At 42.8% G+C, this 15,775-nt stretch overlaps 2 protein-coding genes across 4 annotated transcripts; one reads left to right on the top strand and one right to left on the bottom strand.

Moving 5' to 3' along the window:
- Positions 1 to 1,485: 1,485 nt before the first annotated feature.
- On the top strand, positions 1,486 to 6,864 carry plcxd1.2 (phospholipase C, X domain containing 1, tandem duplicate 2). Of its 2 annotated transcripts, XM_085132270.1 has the most exons (6): positions 1,491 to 2,385; positions 3,531 to 3,667; positions 4,836 to 4,964; positions 5,308 to 5,463; positions 5,545 to 5,728; positions 5,799 to 6,864. In XM_085132270.1, exons 1-6 carry the CDS (start codon positions 2,304 to 2,306, stop codon positions 6,062 to 6,064), a joined length of 954 nt encoding a protein of 317 aa, XP_084988396.1. In that variant the 5' UTR covers positions 1,491 to 2,303; the 3' UTR covers positions 6,065 to 6,864. The 2 variants fall into 2 exon arrangements, with proteins under 2 accessions (XP_084988397.1, XP_084988396.1); XM_085132271.1 differs by lacking the exon at positions 4,836 to 4,964 and having other exon boundaries at positions 1,486 to 2,385.
- On the bottom strand, positions 6,325 to 14,698 carry gtpbp6 (GTP binding protein 6). Of its 2 annotated transcripts, XM_085132262.1 has the most exons (10): positions 13,824 to 14,678; positions 13,414 to 13,551; positions 13,266 to 13,336; positions 13,047 to 13,177; positions 12,874 to 12,944; positions 9,181 to 9,339; positions 8,876 to 9,084; positions 7,348 to 7,496; positions 7,097 to 7,249; positions 6,325 to 7,024 (listed from the first exon to the last, which is right to left on the bottom strand). In XM_085132262.1, exons 1-10 carry the CDS (start codon positions 14,221 to 14,223, stop codon positions 6,898 to 6,900), a joined length of 1,608 nt encoding a protein of 535 aa, XP_084988388.1. In that variant the 5' UTR covers positions 14,224 to 14,678; the 3' UTR covers positions 6,325 to 6,897. The 2 variants fall into 2 exon arrangements, with proteins under 2 accessions (XP_084988388.1, XP_084988387.1); XM_085132261.1 differs by having other exon boundaries at positions 6,325 to 7,249; positions 13,824 to 14,698.
- Positions 14,699 to 15,775: the final 1,077 nt, after the last annotated feature.

The following is a 15,775-nucleotide window of genomic DNA, read 5'->3' on the forward strand; positions in this document are numbered from 1 at the left end:
CATTCTGAACACCCTGCAGTCGTTCCAGGGAGGCATTACTTAAGCAAGTAAACAAGGAATTACAATAATCTAAGCTAGATGAAACAAAAGCATGAATAATCATGTCCAATTCGGAACGTGACACAATGGGACTCAGCTTAGCGATATTTCTTAAATGGTAAAAACAAGAGCGAACCAAAGATTTAACGTGTGTGTCCAGCGTCAGAGCTGGATGAAATGTAATGTATTTTTAACCACGAGGGGAACAAATTTCTCAGGAGCAAAGACAATGACTTCCGTTTTATCAGCATTTAGTTGAAGGTAATTACCAGCCAGCCAATCTCTAACAGAATCTAAGCAGGACTGCAGGATTTGGAGCTTAGAAACATCAGGTGGCCTAAAAGAGATATATAGCTGAATATCATCTGCATAACAATGATATGAAATATCAGAGAAAGAGCTAAGAAGTTGCAGAAGAAGAAGAGGGAGTAAATACAACAAAAACAATACTGGTCCCAAGACAAAGCCCTGAGGCACCCCATAGGCAAGAGAGCTGACAGAGGATCTGAACTTAGAGGAAGCCACAGAGAAAGATCGATTTGACAAATAGGATTTAAACCATTCCAATGCGGTACCCGATACACCCACCCATCAAATCACGAGTTCATGATTTTTGTTTTATTTCGTTTTTTGGAAACATGGGGTTTATTTGTGCATGATTTTTATGGGCAGCTGAGGGTTTGATCAGGATGCTGACTCAAAGTAGAGCTGGGACTAATCCATATCAAAAGAAGCAGCTAGATTGCCCCGTGCACGCCTGCTAGTGAGGTGTTTGGGGCACACCGCACCCTGCTGCAGACTCAGGACACAGGCTGAAGAGATTATGTAATAGTAAATGGACTGTGTCTGTGCTTTTTTGGAGGGGGGTAGGATACTTTGACCAGAGCAGCCAGGGTTTGAACCACCTACCTTCCAATTACACCTCCCTGCTCTACAGTCATGGATTTAAAAAAAAATGCCGGCTCATCAAAGTTCAAATTAACAGGTATTGTGCATATATGGAGGGAAACATAAAGGCTGGCAAGAACATCTGGACACTTAGCAGTTAAACCCATGCATCACCCAAAGCCACAGTATTGCTAGTAAGGGTTCATAAGATTATGATTATTCATAAAGTGGTTTCATTGTGAGCTTTGCAAACAAAACTGTGTGCAGAACCACAGAGCTCCCAGATTTCATTTTAAATATATTTGTCCAGATTTGTGTTTTTAATCATGTATTTCTCTGTCTTTTTTTAAGAACTCCCACAGCAACACTAATAATAATAGGGCCTAATAATGCAAATTTCGTGCTGTACGCGAGTTTTAATGCAAATTTCGTGCTGTACGAGAGTTTTAATGCAAATTTGGTGGATCCTGTGAAGCCTGTTAGCGCCATTACTTATTTATTCATTCATTTATTAATTTAATAATTATTATTTATTTCCCGGTCTCGAGCACAGTTTTGGTATTTGGGACGTCACAGCACCACAGGCCACTGTACGGCACCCGCCATTTTCATTTCAGGCATGAAGTCGCTGAGAATTTCGAGCAGCAGTTTCCGATAGCAGTCACCTTCAGTGTGGTTCAGTTTGTTTGTATACGTGCATGGGTGTTTCTCTGGTGTTGTAACTGCGATTTTAACGTCTAGTTTCAACCCGTTTTAAGCGGATCCCGCCAAGGGAGTCCTGGCCTGCCGTAAATCCCCTAAATGGACCAATCAGCATGCATTAGAAGAAGATTAACGTTTTAATGGCCAGAATCTGCTTCCGTGTAGGAAAACTAAAGGATACGAGTCTTGTGTTATTTACCTTTTCGTCGACTACTGTTATTGTATGTGTGTAAGGTGTCTTAAAGCAAGAAAAACAATTATAATTTTCGCTGTTTAGCGCCATTGAGTTTACCTCCCGAGCGCCCTCTGCTGTGCCACCGGCTGAACTGCCGTAAGTAATAGTGGGGCGGCTCTTGGGAGTCTAGGTGTTAAAAAAAAACTAAAGTGATTTATAAACATTGACCAACAAATATAAAAATGACGTGTCGCTCAAAACTTCCTGTTTGGGGAACTCGTGGTGACTTCAAAGAAACCCGCTGCTACGAAAGTTTTCGGAGACTTTCCCAAATGTCCCTAAATTATCTACATATGACTGAGCTGTCAGTGGAAACCAGGAAATTAAAGGTTTTCCTGAGTCCCTCCTCCTCTGTCTCATGTAGTAGCTTAGTTTAAAGATCAGCGCACAGCGCACTAAAAGCGCATCGATCACTCGGATCAATAACTCGGTGAGCGACATGGATGCGAACTGCCGGGACTGGATGTCAGCCTTACCTGAAGAGCTGTGGGACTTTCCTCTCACACACCTGGCCATCCCAGGTACAGCCGCACATTTGACTCTTTTAGGATTCCTCGTGAATGTATAGACGCGCAGCGCAGCCAATAGTCATGTAATTGTCGTATTTCTGTGTTTAAATATGTTGACAGTCACCTGAAGTTTTAAGGCGCTTTAAACACAAAAATATCAAAAGCATCAGTGTTACAATATAATACAATATCCATCCACCAATGGAAAATAACTAAATACGTTTACTGAAGTAATACCTGGTAATACTTTATCTTAGTACTATTTATTCTACTTTACATGTGTACTTCAATACTAGACTTTTCCTTCCACTAAACTTATTTCACAACTACTGTATATTTTTATTATTTATATGCAGTGTAAGAAACGTGTTATCTTTGTGGTTTAAAACTCTGCATATTCACAGACATATTTGTTTTTGGCTCCTTCACACTGGCTCCCAGCGCGTCATAGATTTCATTGTTGGTTTTTAAGTCACTGGATGGGTTAGCCCTGCCTCACCTTTCTGGTTTTTAAACTATGCACACTCCCAAAAGATCATTGTTGTCAGCTGGCTGGATGCTTCTGGCCTTTACTGAGAAACAGATTAAGGTATAGAGGACATCGGGCCTTTGTTGTAGCGACACTGAACTCTGGGACAGTTGACCTCACCAACCACCACCTCACCATCGACATCTTCAAACCCTGTTTGAAAAATCATTTTCATGTGAAGCTGAGCCTTTACAAACTTATCGTGGTTTTTTTTGCATGTGTTGTTTGTTATTCTTTTAGTTTTACAAAACATGACTCGGTGTGTGAAGTTCGACCTGGTCACCCTGACCTTTGGGGCTCCTCTCACTGGGAACATTGTTTTTTGTTTTAATTTAATTACATTTCTCTGATATTATTTTTATGTTTTCACTCACAAATACAACATTTACATACATATTTTACACTCTGGTATTGTTACTTTCACTGAAGTAAATGATCTTCTTTTACCACTGGACAACAATTCAGACTGGGATTGTTACAGTTACACAAAACAGTCACGATCACACACGGACACAGTAAACAACAAAGTCAACATTTATCAGATAAACAAGCAAGTAAGAATTTTTTTGAAGCAACTTGCGCCACAAACCAGTTTCTTTACTTTTAAAACTTGAATGTGTTCCTGTAGGAAGCCACGATGCCATGAGTTACTGCCTGGACATAAACTCCCCGTTGGTCAGGGCGGAGTCGGACTGTTTCCGGCTCCTGGATGGAGTTTTTAGCTGCTTCACAAGGCCGGCCATTTTTAGATGGGCCACCACACAGGTAGGCACTGAAAATACAACCACTGCGCTGTCACTATGTTGGCAAAGGTGTGAGGACAACTGAGAAGTCAGTGCTGTGGGTGCTGAGACGACACGGTCCAAAGTTTGAACAGGTTCTTTGGTCTTCTTAATGTACATATTTAAAAAAGTTGTTGGCTGCAGACAGAAAGACTGTAAGTTGATGATAGAAAGCAAACATGAGAAGAAATACATTTAAACACTCCACAGATTTGAGCTTTCACATATGTCATGTGATCCAGTGTTGCTGTACAAATATTGATTGTAGTACAAAATGCTGTTTATATGCCAAAAATGTCCTTAACTAGTCCATGTGCTTTGTAAATGTATTTACAGACCAGGGATCAGCAGCCAAGGTCTAAAAAAATCAGCTGAACTAATCAAGAAAAAAGAAAAAGTGCAGCACAGTTACTGCTGCTGTAGGAAATAAAAGGCCTGCCAGGTGCGAGCGAATCAAATGAACTTTATTAACTGAGCATCAGCATGCGTGAGTGTCTCTGTAAAAGCAGAAGTTCTGACAGTTTCCTGGTCTGGAACATGCAGGTGTGTGTTGACAGATTATTCCCACATTAAAAACATGCAAAACAGCTGCCAACAGCTGGACATCCCTTCAAATTTCCGTCAGCGTCAAACTCTGCAACGTTCAGAGAAACTACAGAAAGCCCAAGAGCTGCATCTCACACTCAACAGGCCTCAGTTAGCATGTTAATCGTTAAAGTTCAGGATAACAAATGAGAAAAAGGCTGTTTGGGAGGAGAAACCTTCTCTCTTATAAAAATATGACAAAGCTGCATCTGAACAAACCACAAGATTTCTGGATCAGCGTCATATTTGGTCATCGTGCCAACTGTCAGGCACGGCGCCGGACATCTAGATAAAAATATATCATTTGTATCTAAATGCAAATGATAAATAGTTTAAACTGGTTATGATGTAGAAAATGAGTGTTAGATAAAGTACAGAAACAGGTGAGCTGGATGGAAGCATGTAGAGTAAACGAAAATCAGTCGAAAACTTGTTTGAAATGAATGCAGCAAAAATGGGAGGTGGTGTTGATGACGAGGTCCTTGAATCCAGGACGTCTGATGTAAACGTTGAGATATCACTGAAACGCCTCCATCAGGAAATCATGTTGACCTCTTTCCTGTCAGGATAAAACCATCGAAGAGCAGCTTTCAATGGGGATTCGGTACTTTGACCTTCGTGTTGCACACAAACCAAACGACCCGTCCAGCGACTTGTACTTCACACACGTCATATACACTCATGTGACCGTACTGGTGAGTTTAGCACCTGACAGTTAGTGTTATTAGAAAAAACAAATCACTACTGCACAATTGTTTCCTGCTGCACCTAAATAGATCTCATTTCTAAATAGATCTCATTTCTATTGGATTATATTATTTTCAGATGCAACAGAAAGTCTTTTAAACAATATCAGGATTTACCGGCTGGTACAGATTTTATCAGGCAAAAATTCAAATCTCCGTTTTTGCTGGAGTTCTTTGAACGTCAGTTTATTTTGAGGTGGAGATTTCTACAAAGAGCTTAAAGGGTTCGGTTTACTTTTAAAAGTGTAAGTCCGGCTCTTCTGGTAGTTACAGTGAGTATCCTATTTAACAGGAAACACTCGAGTCGGTTGCTGCTTGGCTCGAGGCTCACCCGAAGGAGATCGTTATCCTCGCTTGCAGCCATTTTGAAGGAATGGATGACAAATGCCACGAATCATTCATTTGGTCCCTGAAGAGACTGTTTGGCTCTAAGCTGTGTCCCCAGAAGGTGAGCTCGTCTCTCTGCACAGGTGACTTATGGTACAAAAAATGTCTGGTGCAGTAAGAGTGGCCCGCTGGTCCTCCACAGGAATCGGCGCTGACCTTGCGGAGTCTGTGGGCGTCGGGTTACCAGGTCATCCTCTCCTATGAATGCCAGCTTGCAGTGAGACATCAGGAGCTGTGGCCTCCCGTCCCTTACTGGTGGGCCAACCAGCGCAGAGCACATGGAGTCATGACTTACTTGGACTGGCACAAAGACCTGGGACGTCCAGGTGAGTTTGGACCGTAGAGATTAGATCTGTATGCGCTTCATCGGCTAAAAGCTCAGCTTTCTCTCCTCAGAGGGCTTCTTTGTGTCCGGCCTGAACCTGACAGCTGACAGATGTTACATCACCAAGAACCAGAAGGAATCCCTGCGGACGCTCACCCACAGCAACTGGGAGCATTTGAGGACATGGCTTGAGGAACAGAGTCCCGGATCAGACGCCAGGAGCCTCAACATCATCGCGGGAGACTTTGTGGGCTCGCTGCCGCTCTGCTCTGCCGTGATTGCACTGAACCAAAAACTTTGCCGGAGGAACTCCAGACGAATGAAAAAGCATTATTAGCCACACCAAACCTCATTTCCTGTGTTCCTCGGTGTCTCGCAGTTTATGTGAATTTTTGTCTCCACTAAGACTTGAAAGAACTGTTACTTCTGTCCGTCTCAACATCAACTCATGAACTCATGCTTATTACTTATTATTATTATGGGGTGATCGTGGCTCAAGAGTTGGGAGTCTTGTAATCGGAAGGTTGCCGGTTCGAGCCCCGGCTTGAACAGTCTCGGTCGTTGTGTCCTTGGGCAAGACACTTCACCCGTTGCCTACTGGTGGTGGTCAGAGGGCCCGGTGGCGCCAGTGTCCGGCAGCCTCGCCTCTGTCAGTGCGCCCCAGGGTGGCTGTGGCTACAATGTAGCTGCCATCACCAGTGTGTGAATGTGTGTGTGAATGGGTGGATGACTGGATATGTAAAGCGCTTTGGGGTCCTTAGGGACTAGTAAGGCGCTATATAAATATAAGCCATTTACAACCATTATTACAACCTTTTTATTCCTATACTTGACTAGAGTGGCTTCGTGAAACCCTCAGTTTACCATAAAAACAAGCTGTTTTAGCCCCTCCCCCTTTAGCCAACTTTCTTCGGACTGGCTGCCGGTCGCAAACAGAAGGTTTTCACAGCAGGTATGTGGGGAGAGAAGAAACTCTGAAACTGAGCATTTAGAGCCATCTGAAGTTTGGCTTTTATCTCTCGTGGTTTATTCGTGCATCTGAATCTTTGTGCAATCTGAGTTTTTACAAGAAAACATTGTAACAGATTTGTATCATTGTATATTTTAACTGTACAGTAAAAACAGTCTTTTCTTTAACTGAGGTACAGTCCATTTTCACTTCCTCCCCTCTCATCTGCTTCCAAACAGCTTCTTGTAGCGCCCGTGAGCAGCGGTGCTGATGATGACCTTGACAACGGCCGAACCTTCGTCTGCATCCACCTGCACGTCCTGGACGGTGGCCTCTTTGTACAGCCAGCTGTGGAAAAGCATACACGTTACCACACGTGCTCCATTGAACCAAACGAGACGCTGACACAGAGAATCCCACCTTAGCTGAGGAGAGCTCAGGTTAACTTTGAGATCTAAAATTTGTTTCCCCGTAGCCTTTAAGATCTCCTCCCCCACTGCTTCCTTCAGCTGCTCCAAGCCCCTTCCCTCCAGGGCTGATATCGGCAGAGCAGCGTGCTCTGCAGACTCGTAACTGAGAGACAACCATAACAAAACAGGTCAGAAATATGATGGAAGTTACTGTATATATCTGATGATGACAGTGGTACGTGAGCTGGTTTTTGCCCTCACTTGGTGATGAGATCAGTTTTATTGTGGACCTCTATCATGGAGTTCATCAGCCTGTCGGGCATCTGCAGGTTCTTCAGGACGTTCAGCACGTTCACCTTCTGATTCGCCGTCTCTGGATGGCTGATGTCTCTAACATGAATCAGCAGATCCTGAAATGATGAGAAACACAACCACAGTCTCCCGTTTTAAAACGTGCAACTTTACAGCAGTTAGAAGACGTTAAAAGTCAGCTTGGCCCCTACAGTTTTTATTCAGGGGTGAATTACGATGGTGTGGCTGCTTCGACTGACACGAACAGTTAACAAAGTCACACAAGCGCTCGAAAACTGGACAACAGACAAGTGGAAACACGTGGCTTAATGTCGGCTGCGACATTCAGAGGTTAGAGACAGAACAGAATGAAAGCATCATCCTTTCCTGTATCAACGGCCTGAACTGTTTTATTTTTTATTGTTTACGCCCAGTGTTGGGAAGGTTACTTTTAAAATGTATATATATATCATTACAGAATACAGAATACATGCCCCAAAATGTATTCTGTAACGTATTCCGTTACATTACTCAATGAGAGTAACGTATTCTGAATACTTTGGATTACTTAATATATTATCATGCTGTTTACAACTACATGAATGTACTATTGCTGTGATTTATTACTGTTACTGAAGGTCCGCGGCTCCGAACCGTAGTAAAGGGACCTCTGGCTAATACGGTGGGTTCGTGTCGGCTCGTAGCTGAAAACTAGCTTTACTTTGTTGTCTGGGTCAACTTTGCTAGCAGAGACAGAGAGAGGTGTTGAAAGGCTGCTCCAACAGAACTTATTGTTTCAGAGGAAAACACGAACACGGCGTACAGTCGAGTCTTAATAGCTTACTTACAGCTGGGCTCGTCAGGCTCTCTTCTTGGCTGCAGTGGTTATTATTATATTTACATGCTTCCAGCTCCCGTTTCTGCTCGATGACAGCTCGTACTTTTCCTTTTTCTCCCTCCCTCGCTCACAGACACATAACGTGTATGGCAGTCCATTCTCCCTGCAGCACGGACTACACTGCCCATGATGCTACATTCTTTACAGCTATACCTGTAGCATTCTGCCTGTTAGCTTAGCACAACAACAACAAAAAGGCCTCTCTCACCCAGGAAACACGCAGAGAGAGAGTGTCACCCTGTAACCATGGCAACCGTAACGCTGCCTGGAACAACAGAACGTAGCTGTCAAACAAACCCAAACAGTCCTGACCCGCCACAATATGAAACAGGGAAGTACCGCCGTGTAATCCATTTATTTCAACAAAGTAACTGTATTCTAAATACCACCTTTTAAAACGGTAACTGTAACGGAATACAGTTACTCATATTTTGTATTTTAAATACGTAACGGCGGTACATGTATTCCGTTACTCCCCAACACTGTTTACGCCAAGTTTAGATTTTTATGTTGGATCGCTAAAATGTTTTCCACACCTCGTTTTAGTTCTTAGTTTTACTCCTGCAGCGAGTATGTGATGAACCTCGGTTTGCTACGTACCGAATGTTTAATATCTTCCAGGGTGGCAGAGAATGAATCAATGAGCTGGTGGGGCAGCTGGGACAGGAAGCCGATGGTGTCCACGTACAGAACGGTCATGTGACTCGGCAGCTGGCCGGCATGGACGGTAACGTCCAGTGTCGCAAAAAGCTGGTTCCTGGGCTGGAGGCCGGCGTCCCCCGTCAGAGCTTTGATCAAAGTCGTTTTTCCTGGACAGATGAAATCAGAAGAAATGTGTCGCTGTTGTGGATGCTTTAACATTTAACACTTTATATGAAAACAATCTGCTTTACTGGTCGTCTCACCACAGTTGGTGTATCCCAACACTGAGACGACGGGGAACTCCCTGTGTTTACGCTGAGATCGCAGGAGGTGCCTCTTTTTCCGAAGTTTTTCCAGCGCCGAGCGGATCTTTATCTCCCGCTCTTTCAACAGCCTCTGCTGGATCTCGTACAGCGTCTCTCCTGAAAGGACCAGAGACTTTATATCATCATTTTCCAGCAGTCCAGCTTTCTGCTCATCACTGATACAAATATCACAGCCACTGCAGGAGCGCCTAATGCTCACTTCCTATTTTGCAAATAGACTGTATATAAAAGATGGACTTAGCCGCCATGATGTTACAAAGTGGTCGATAAGATTGATCGTAAAGCCAATTGTGTTTGAAGCTGAAGCTCAAACCAGACCTGACGCCCCCTGCTGGCCGTTAGAAAGACTGCAAACTATGGGAATAAGCTGCATGCCTCAATAATGGCACGAACATAAAACTGTATCAGATCCAAATTGAAGAAAACTGATCACATATTATTAAAATTGTCCTGGCATGGTTTGTGAAGTAGAAGGCAGCTCCACGGTGTAGTGGTTACCACCTTACATGTGATAGGTCCTCAGACTGGGAGCAGATGCACAGCCAGCCTCAGGAGTATAAAATCTGTGCCATCAACCCTTTGAGAAATGACACCTATACATGGCTGTGAAGGAGTCACTGTGTTAATGCATTTGCTGTGGCACTGTCCTGTAGTGCAGCAGTTTTGGGTGGAACCATAAAACTGTCACATACTCTTAATACTAGGGATGGGTATCGTTTAGGTTTTATCCGATACCGGTGCCAAACCGGTACTTTTGAAACGGTGCCGGTGCTTAAACGGTGCTTAAAGAATGGAGAACACAAAATTGGTCCAAAAACCTCTCATGTTCAGCTGTTTCTTTGTAAAAAGATAACAATGTTAGCCTGTTCTGCAGCTATAGGGCATACAGTGGGGCAAAAAAGTATTTAGTCAGCCACCGATTGTGCAAGTTCCCCCACTTAAAATGATGACAGAGGTCAGTAATTTGCACCAGAGGTACACTTCAACTGTGAGAGACAGAATGTGAAAAAAAATCCATGAATTCACATGGTAGGATTTGTAAAGAATTTATTCGTAAATCAGGGTGGAAAATAAGTATTTGGTCACCTCAAACAAGGAAAATCCCTGGCTCTCACAGACCTGTAATGTCTTCTGTAAGAAGCTTTTCTGTCCCCCACTCGTTACCTGTATGAATGGCACCTGTTTGACCTCATCATCTGTATAAAAGACACCTGTCCACAGCCTCAACCAGTCAGACTCCAAACTTCGCCATGGCCAAGACCAAAGAGCTTTCAAAGGACACCAGGAAAAGAATTGTAGACCTGCACCAGACTGGGAAGAGTGAATCTACAATAGGCAAGCAGCTTGGTGTGAAAAAATCAACTGTGGGAGCAATCATCAGAAAATGGAAGACATACAAGACCACTGATAATCTCCCTCGATCTGGGGCTCCACGCAAGATCTCATCCCGTGGGGTCAAAATGATCATGAGAACGGTGAGCAAAGATCCCAGAACCACACGGGGGGACCTGGTGAATGACCTGCAGAGAGCTGGGACCAAAGTAACAAAGGTCACCATCAGTAACACACTACAACGGCAGGGAATCAAATCCCGCAGTGCCAGACGTGTTCCGCTGCTGAAGCCAGTGCATGTCCAGGCCCGTCTGAAGTTTGCCAGAGAGCACATGGATGATACAGCAGAGGATTGGGAGAATGTCATGTGGTCAGATGAAACCAAAGTAGAACTTTTTGGTATAAACTCAACTCGTCGTGTTTGGAGGAAGAAGAATACTGAGTTGCATCCCAAGAACACCATACCTACTGTGAAGCATGGGGGTGGAAACATCATGCTATGGGGCTGTTTTTCTGCCAAGGGGACAGGACGACTGATCCGTGTTAAGGACAGAATGAATGGGGCCAAGTATCGTGAGATTTTGAGCCAAAACCTCCTTCCATCAGTGAGAACTTTGAAGATGAAACGAGGCTGGGTCTTCCAACATGACAATGATCCAAAACACACCGCCCGGGCAACAAAGGAGTGGCTCCGTAAGAAGCATTTGAAAGTCCTGGAGTGGCCTAGCCAGTCTCCAGACCTCAACCCCATAGAAAATCTGTGGCGGGAGTTGAAAGTCCGTGTTGCTCGGCGACAGCCCCAAAACATCACTGCTCTTGAGAAGATCTGCATGGAGGAATGGGCCAAAATACCAGCTACTGTGTGTGCAAACCTGGTAAAGACCTATAGTAAACGTTTGACCTCTGTTATTGCCAACAAAGGTTATGTTACAAAGTACTGAGTTGTATTTTTGTTATTGACCAAATACTTATTTTCCACCCTGATTTACGAATAAATTCTTTACAAATCCTACCATGTGAATTCATGGATTTTTTTTTTCACATTCTGTCTCTCACAGTTGAAGTGTACCTCTGGTGCAAATTACTGACCTCTGTCATCATTTTAAGTGGGGGAACTTGCACAATCGGTGGCTGACTATATACTAATATACTATATACTATAAAAAATACTTTTTTGCCCCACTGTATATGGCATCACTCTTGGCTGGAAGCAGCTTAAACAATGGAAAAAACACAAACTTTGTCCAAAAACCTCTCATGTTTAACTGTTTTCCACTTTTTCTTTGGTCATTTTAGCCTTTTTGTCCAGGGTGAAGGGAGTATCTGCCATCAAACAAGAAGACAGCCACATGTAGCTATGATGGTGTTTGCTAGTTCACCTTACATGCATTAATTTAATAACGTGGTTAGCCTACTCAACGTAAATTACACACGAACAACATTAAGCTACTCATGCAGAGAAGAACGGCTGCTGCTGCATCATCATCCTCATCATTTCTGCTACACTGGCAGGGCTAGGGGCCAGGACTCTCCTCTTCGGGTTTTTGGGGGATGTTGCTAACTCCGGGTCGATAACAGGCACCACACCCGCAGTAGATGTGCTCGGTGTGAGGTCTCGCAGCAAGCTATCAAATACGGCGCATTTCTCGGCTTTTAAAAAAACGCTATGCGTCGCCAGGTGTTTCATCAGATTTGAGGTGTTACCTCCTTTGACAGTATCACAGTATCAGCTTAAAGCACTTGTTGCAGCTGCTGAGTTTGCATCTTTTGCTGTGAAGTACAGCCAGACTTTGACCGCTTCACCTTGGGCGTTTTTAATCTGTAGCTCTGCTCTAAAAGAACGTACGTACCTGGACCCGCCTACTATCCTCGGAAACGTAAAATGATTGGCTAGAATCTAAAGTGTGTGACAGCTCAGGAAAATAAAGCACCGAAATGTGCGCTGCTTTTCGGTCTGGTTACTACCGTTTATGACAGAACCAGATACCGGTACCCATCCCTACTTAAATCTGATATCAAACCTTGTCTGAAAACTTTTATACTAGGTGTAAAATGTCTATGCTGCATATGATTAAAAAGTTGTTAGAGTTTATTATACTATTAGAGATTAGAGTTATTTTAATTAACTGGAAACAATATAAAATAAGTTATTTCAATGTGGGTAATCGGTGTAAGGGCTTTATGGACTCAGAACCAGATATTATGTCCATGATTTATACACAGTATTGGTAACAACCAATCAAAAAGAGACTTCTATACACACAGGTAGACTCGTTTCCACTGTGGATGCTGCATCACCTGATCCGCCAATGTATCTCGATCCTCCGCCCTGTTGATCCAAGTTTGCCATTTCATTTTTCAGCCGTGATCTGCCGTTAACGTACCAAATGTGACTTAACACTGATAGGAAGGCATCATCATATCAGACTGAAACATTTTACAACCCACCCACGGGTAGCAGTGTAAGGTACCTTAACAGAGGGATCTCTGCCAGTGAGATCTGAAGCTTGGCTTCTTTGGTTCTGGCGTTGCAGCGGAAAATGTGGAGGACTACTGAGTATCTGTCAAACACTTTGACCCCCCAGACTTCCTCAAAGTCCCTCTAAACAGAAACGAGTAAGAAAAAGAAAGAAAGAATCAACAAAAGAAAGCTTTCATCCAACACAGCCAGAGTTTTCAGACATGCTCACCTCAGACAAAGGAGTCAGACGCTCAACATTCACAAACACAGCAGTGATTCCTGCTGTTTGCCTGATTCTCTCTGCAGGGAAACATCAGGTAATTCACATGTAAGCAGCACTTGGTCTAGACCTTCTGATTCACCGGAGTGGATCATACCTGTGAGAGTCTGGAAGTTCCCTTTCCCAAATATCCTCTTCTTCTCTGGAGTCTTGGTGGAGAGGATCATCTTGTCCACCACAGTCCAGTTCTCCAAGGTGTTCACAAGCCCCTCAGCCTCGGCCATCATCAGCTCAGCTGCAAATGTAACGGTGCAAACTTGTGATAATCTCTACTGGTGTGTCTTTGTTCTTGGAGAGCAATCATAGCTCAGGATAATTGCCTTAAAATGCTCTCACTGCAGCCTGCCAGACTTTCTTCTTCTTGGCTGCCTCACAAACAGAAGCTTTAAACAGCACATGGGCTAGCAGTGTTTAATATGACACCTGCATTAGTCGGAAAATAAGGAAAAACATACATTTAAATCTACTTTTTCCATCTGGCTCATCTGAGCATGTGCGTGCTGTTACCTGTAGTCAGATGCTGTTTCCTGCTTCCCCACTTCACATCTGGGTGGACGATGAACACCCTGTGCTGTCCCTCTCCGATGCCTGCAGGAATCTGCTGCTGGAACAGCTCCTCCACCTCGCTGTCCTCCAAGAAATCTTCATCCTCGCCCTCCTCGTGAAACCCGTCGCTGCTGCTGAGGTCATCTGTGCTCTTCAGCCTGAACGCGGAGAGCCTAAATGCCCTGGTCTGCAGGCTTGTTGGCCCTCTCTGCCGCGGACAGGTGTTGGCTGCATGTGCGTGATGAGGTGCGTGCAGCAGTCTGCAGGTGGCTCGTGCCCCTATCTGACAGCTCCTCGTGCAGGATCGCTGCAGGACGGGCATCCACGAGCTAATCCTCCTCAGGGCTGTCAGGAAGCTCATCAAACCCGGAGGTTCACACAACGTGGATCACTGCAGGTCACACACGCGCGCTGCTGACGTCGTTCCTCTACAGGCTCACCTGTAGAGATCACACTTCCTGTTTGGTTTAGAAAACATAATTTATCTCAGTAAATATACAAAAAGTTGGACTGTTTATGACCGAAAGGACACCAGGATCAGCCCGTGAGTTGCTGTGTTTTGAGTTTCGTGGGGCTTTTGGGTTTTTTGGTCCCCGCGTTTTGCCTTCCAGTTAGCATTTCCTCCATGAGTTCGCACTAAACGACAAATTTGCCGTCAATAAAGGATTTTAAGCTAAACAGAGTCACCTGAACGGGATAAAACCTCATTTACATTTAAGATTATTCGCTTGAAAAATAGCGCAATAAGATTTTTTTTGATCCAGTCTGGACGAAAACGTTTCCTGGAAGACTAAACCCGGGGATGTGAGTAGGATTCACCAGTATTTCCTGTTTGCGTCATTTCCTCTGTAATTATGTTTCCACAATTTTCTAAAACACAATTAGAAATTCATACAGCTGATTGTCAAAATAAGAGTTTAAGGTTATTTAAAAACACAGTTTTAATATTTATATTCACAGTGTTTTTAGGTATGCTGATCTCACTCACAATATTGTGATTTATTCGGCCCCCTAAAACGTTACTGCACATCGATTTAATTTTCACTTAGTTTGAGTTCATATATATATATATGAATATATATATATGTGTATATATATATATATATATATATATATATATATATATATATATATATATATATATATATATATGAAGATTAAAGTGACAGACAGTATATTAGAACAAACAGCATGCATTCACACTTTCATTTAGGCAAAATGGTGTTACCAGGATTTTTTGTCTTGCAATGGAGTTGAAGTGAAGTGTAAAAATAAAGAGTAGAAAATTGGTTCAGAAAAATTGCCAGGCTCATTTAAAATCATTTGCCTTAATTATGGATATTTTACATGAAAAATTATGTTGCACAAATATTTTTATACTGATTATCTGTTTAAGTGATAAAACAGGTATTTAGACTCTTTACTGAAGTAAAAGTCGTAAATAATGGCACAAGTAAAGTAAAAGTCATTATGTAAACTCATAAAAATGACATTACTAGATGATTACTGACAAATTTTTGTATTTATCACGTTAAGGTTTTTGGGTTATTTTAACTGCTTGGATACTGCTGATACTTTCTTTGATAATTAAACAAAAATATACTTTTATTTTGAATTTTCCAAAACAATAAACAAAGATTTTAAATAAAAGGTACGGAGCACAAAGTGCAATATTTCCATCCAAAGTAGTAGAAGTACAGAGGAGAATAGAAATAAAACAAAGATAGATCTGTTTAAATAAATTAAAAGTAAATTAAAACTTCATAAATAAAGTTAGTATATTAAGTAAGTACTTTCATCCAGCGGGGTTGAATAACACTCAAAGTAATCTACTGGCACAAATATTAAAATGAGACAAGTTTCAGAATAATGTTTTTGATTATAATAACTGTGTGTAGATTAACGTGTCCATC

This window comes from Neolamprologus multifasciatus, chromosome 15 (genome assembly GCF_963576455.1).
Source record: "Neolamprologus multifasciatus chromosome 15, fNeoMul1.2, whole genome shotgun sequence".
NCBI classification, from domain to species: Eukaryota; Metazoa; Chordata; class Actinopteri; order Cichliformes; family Cichlidae; genus Neolamprologus; species Neolamprologus multifasciatus.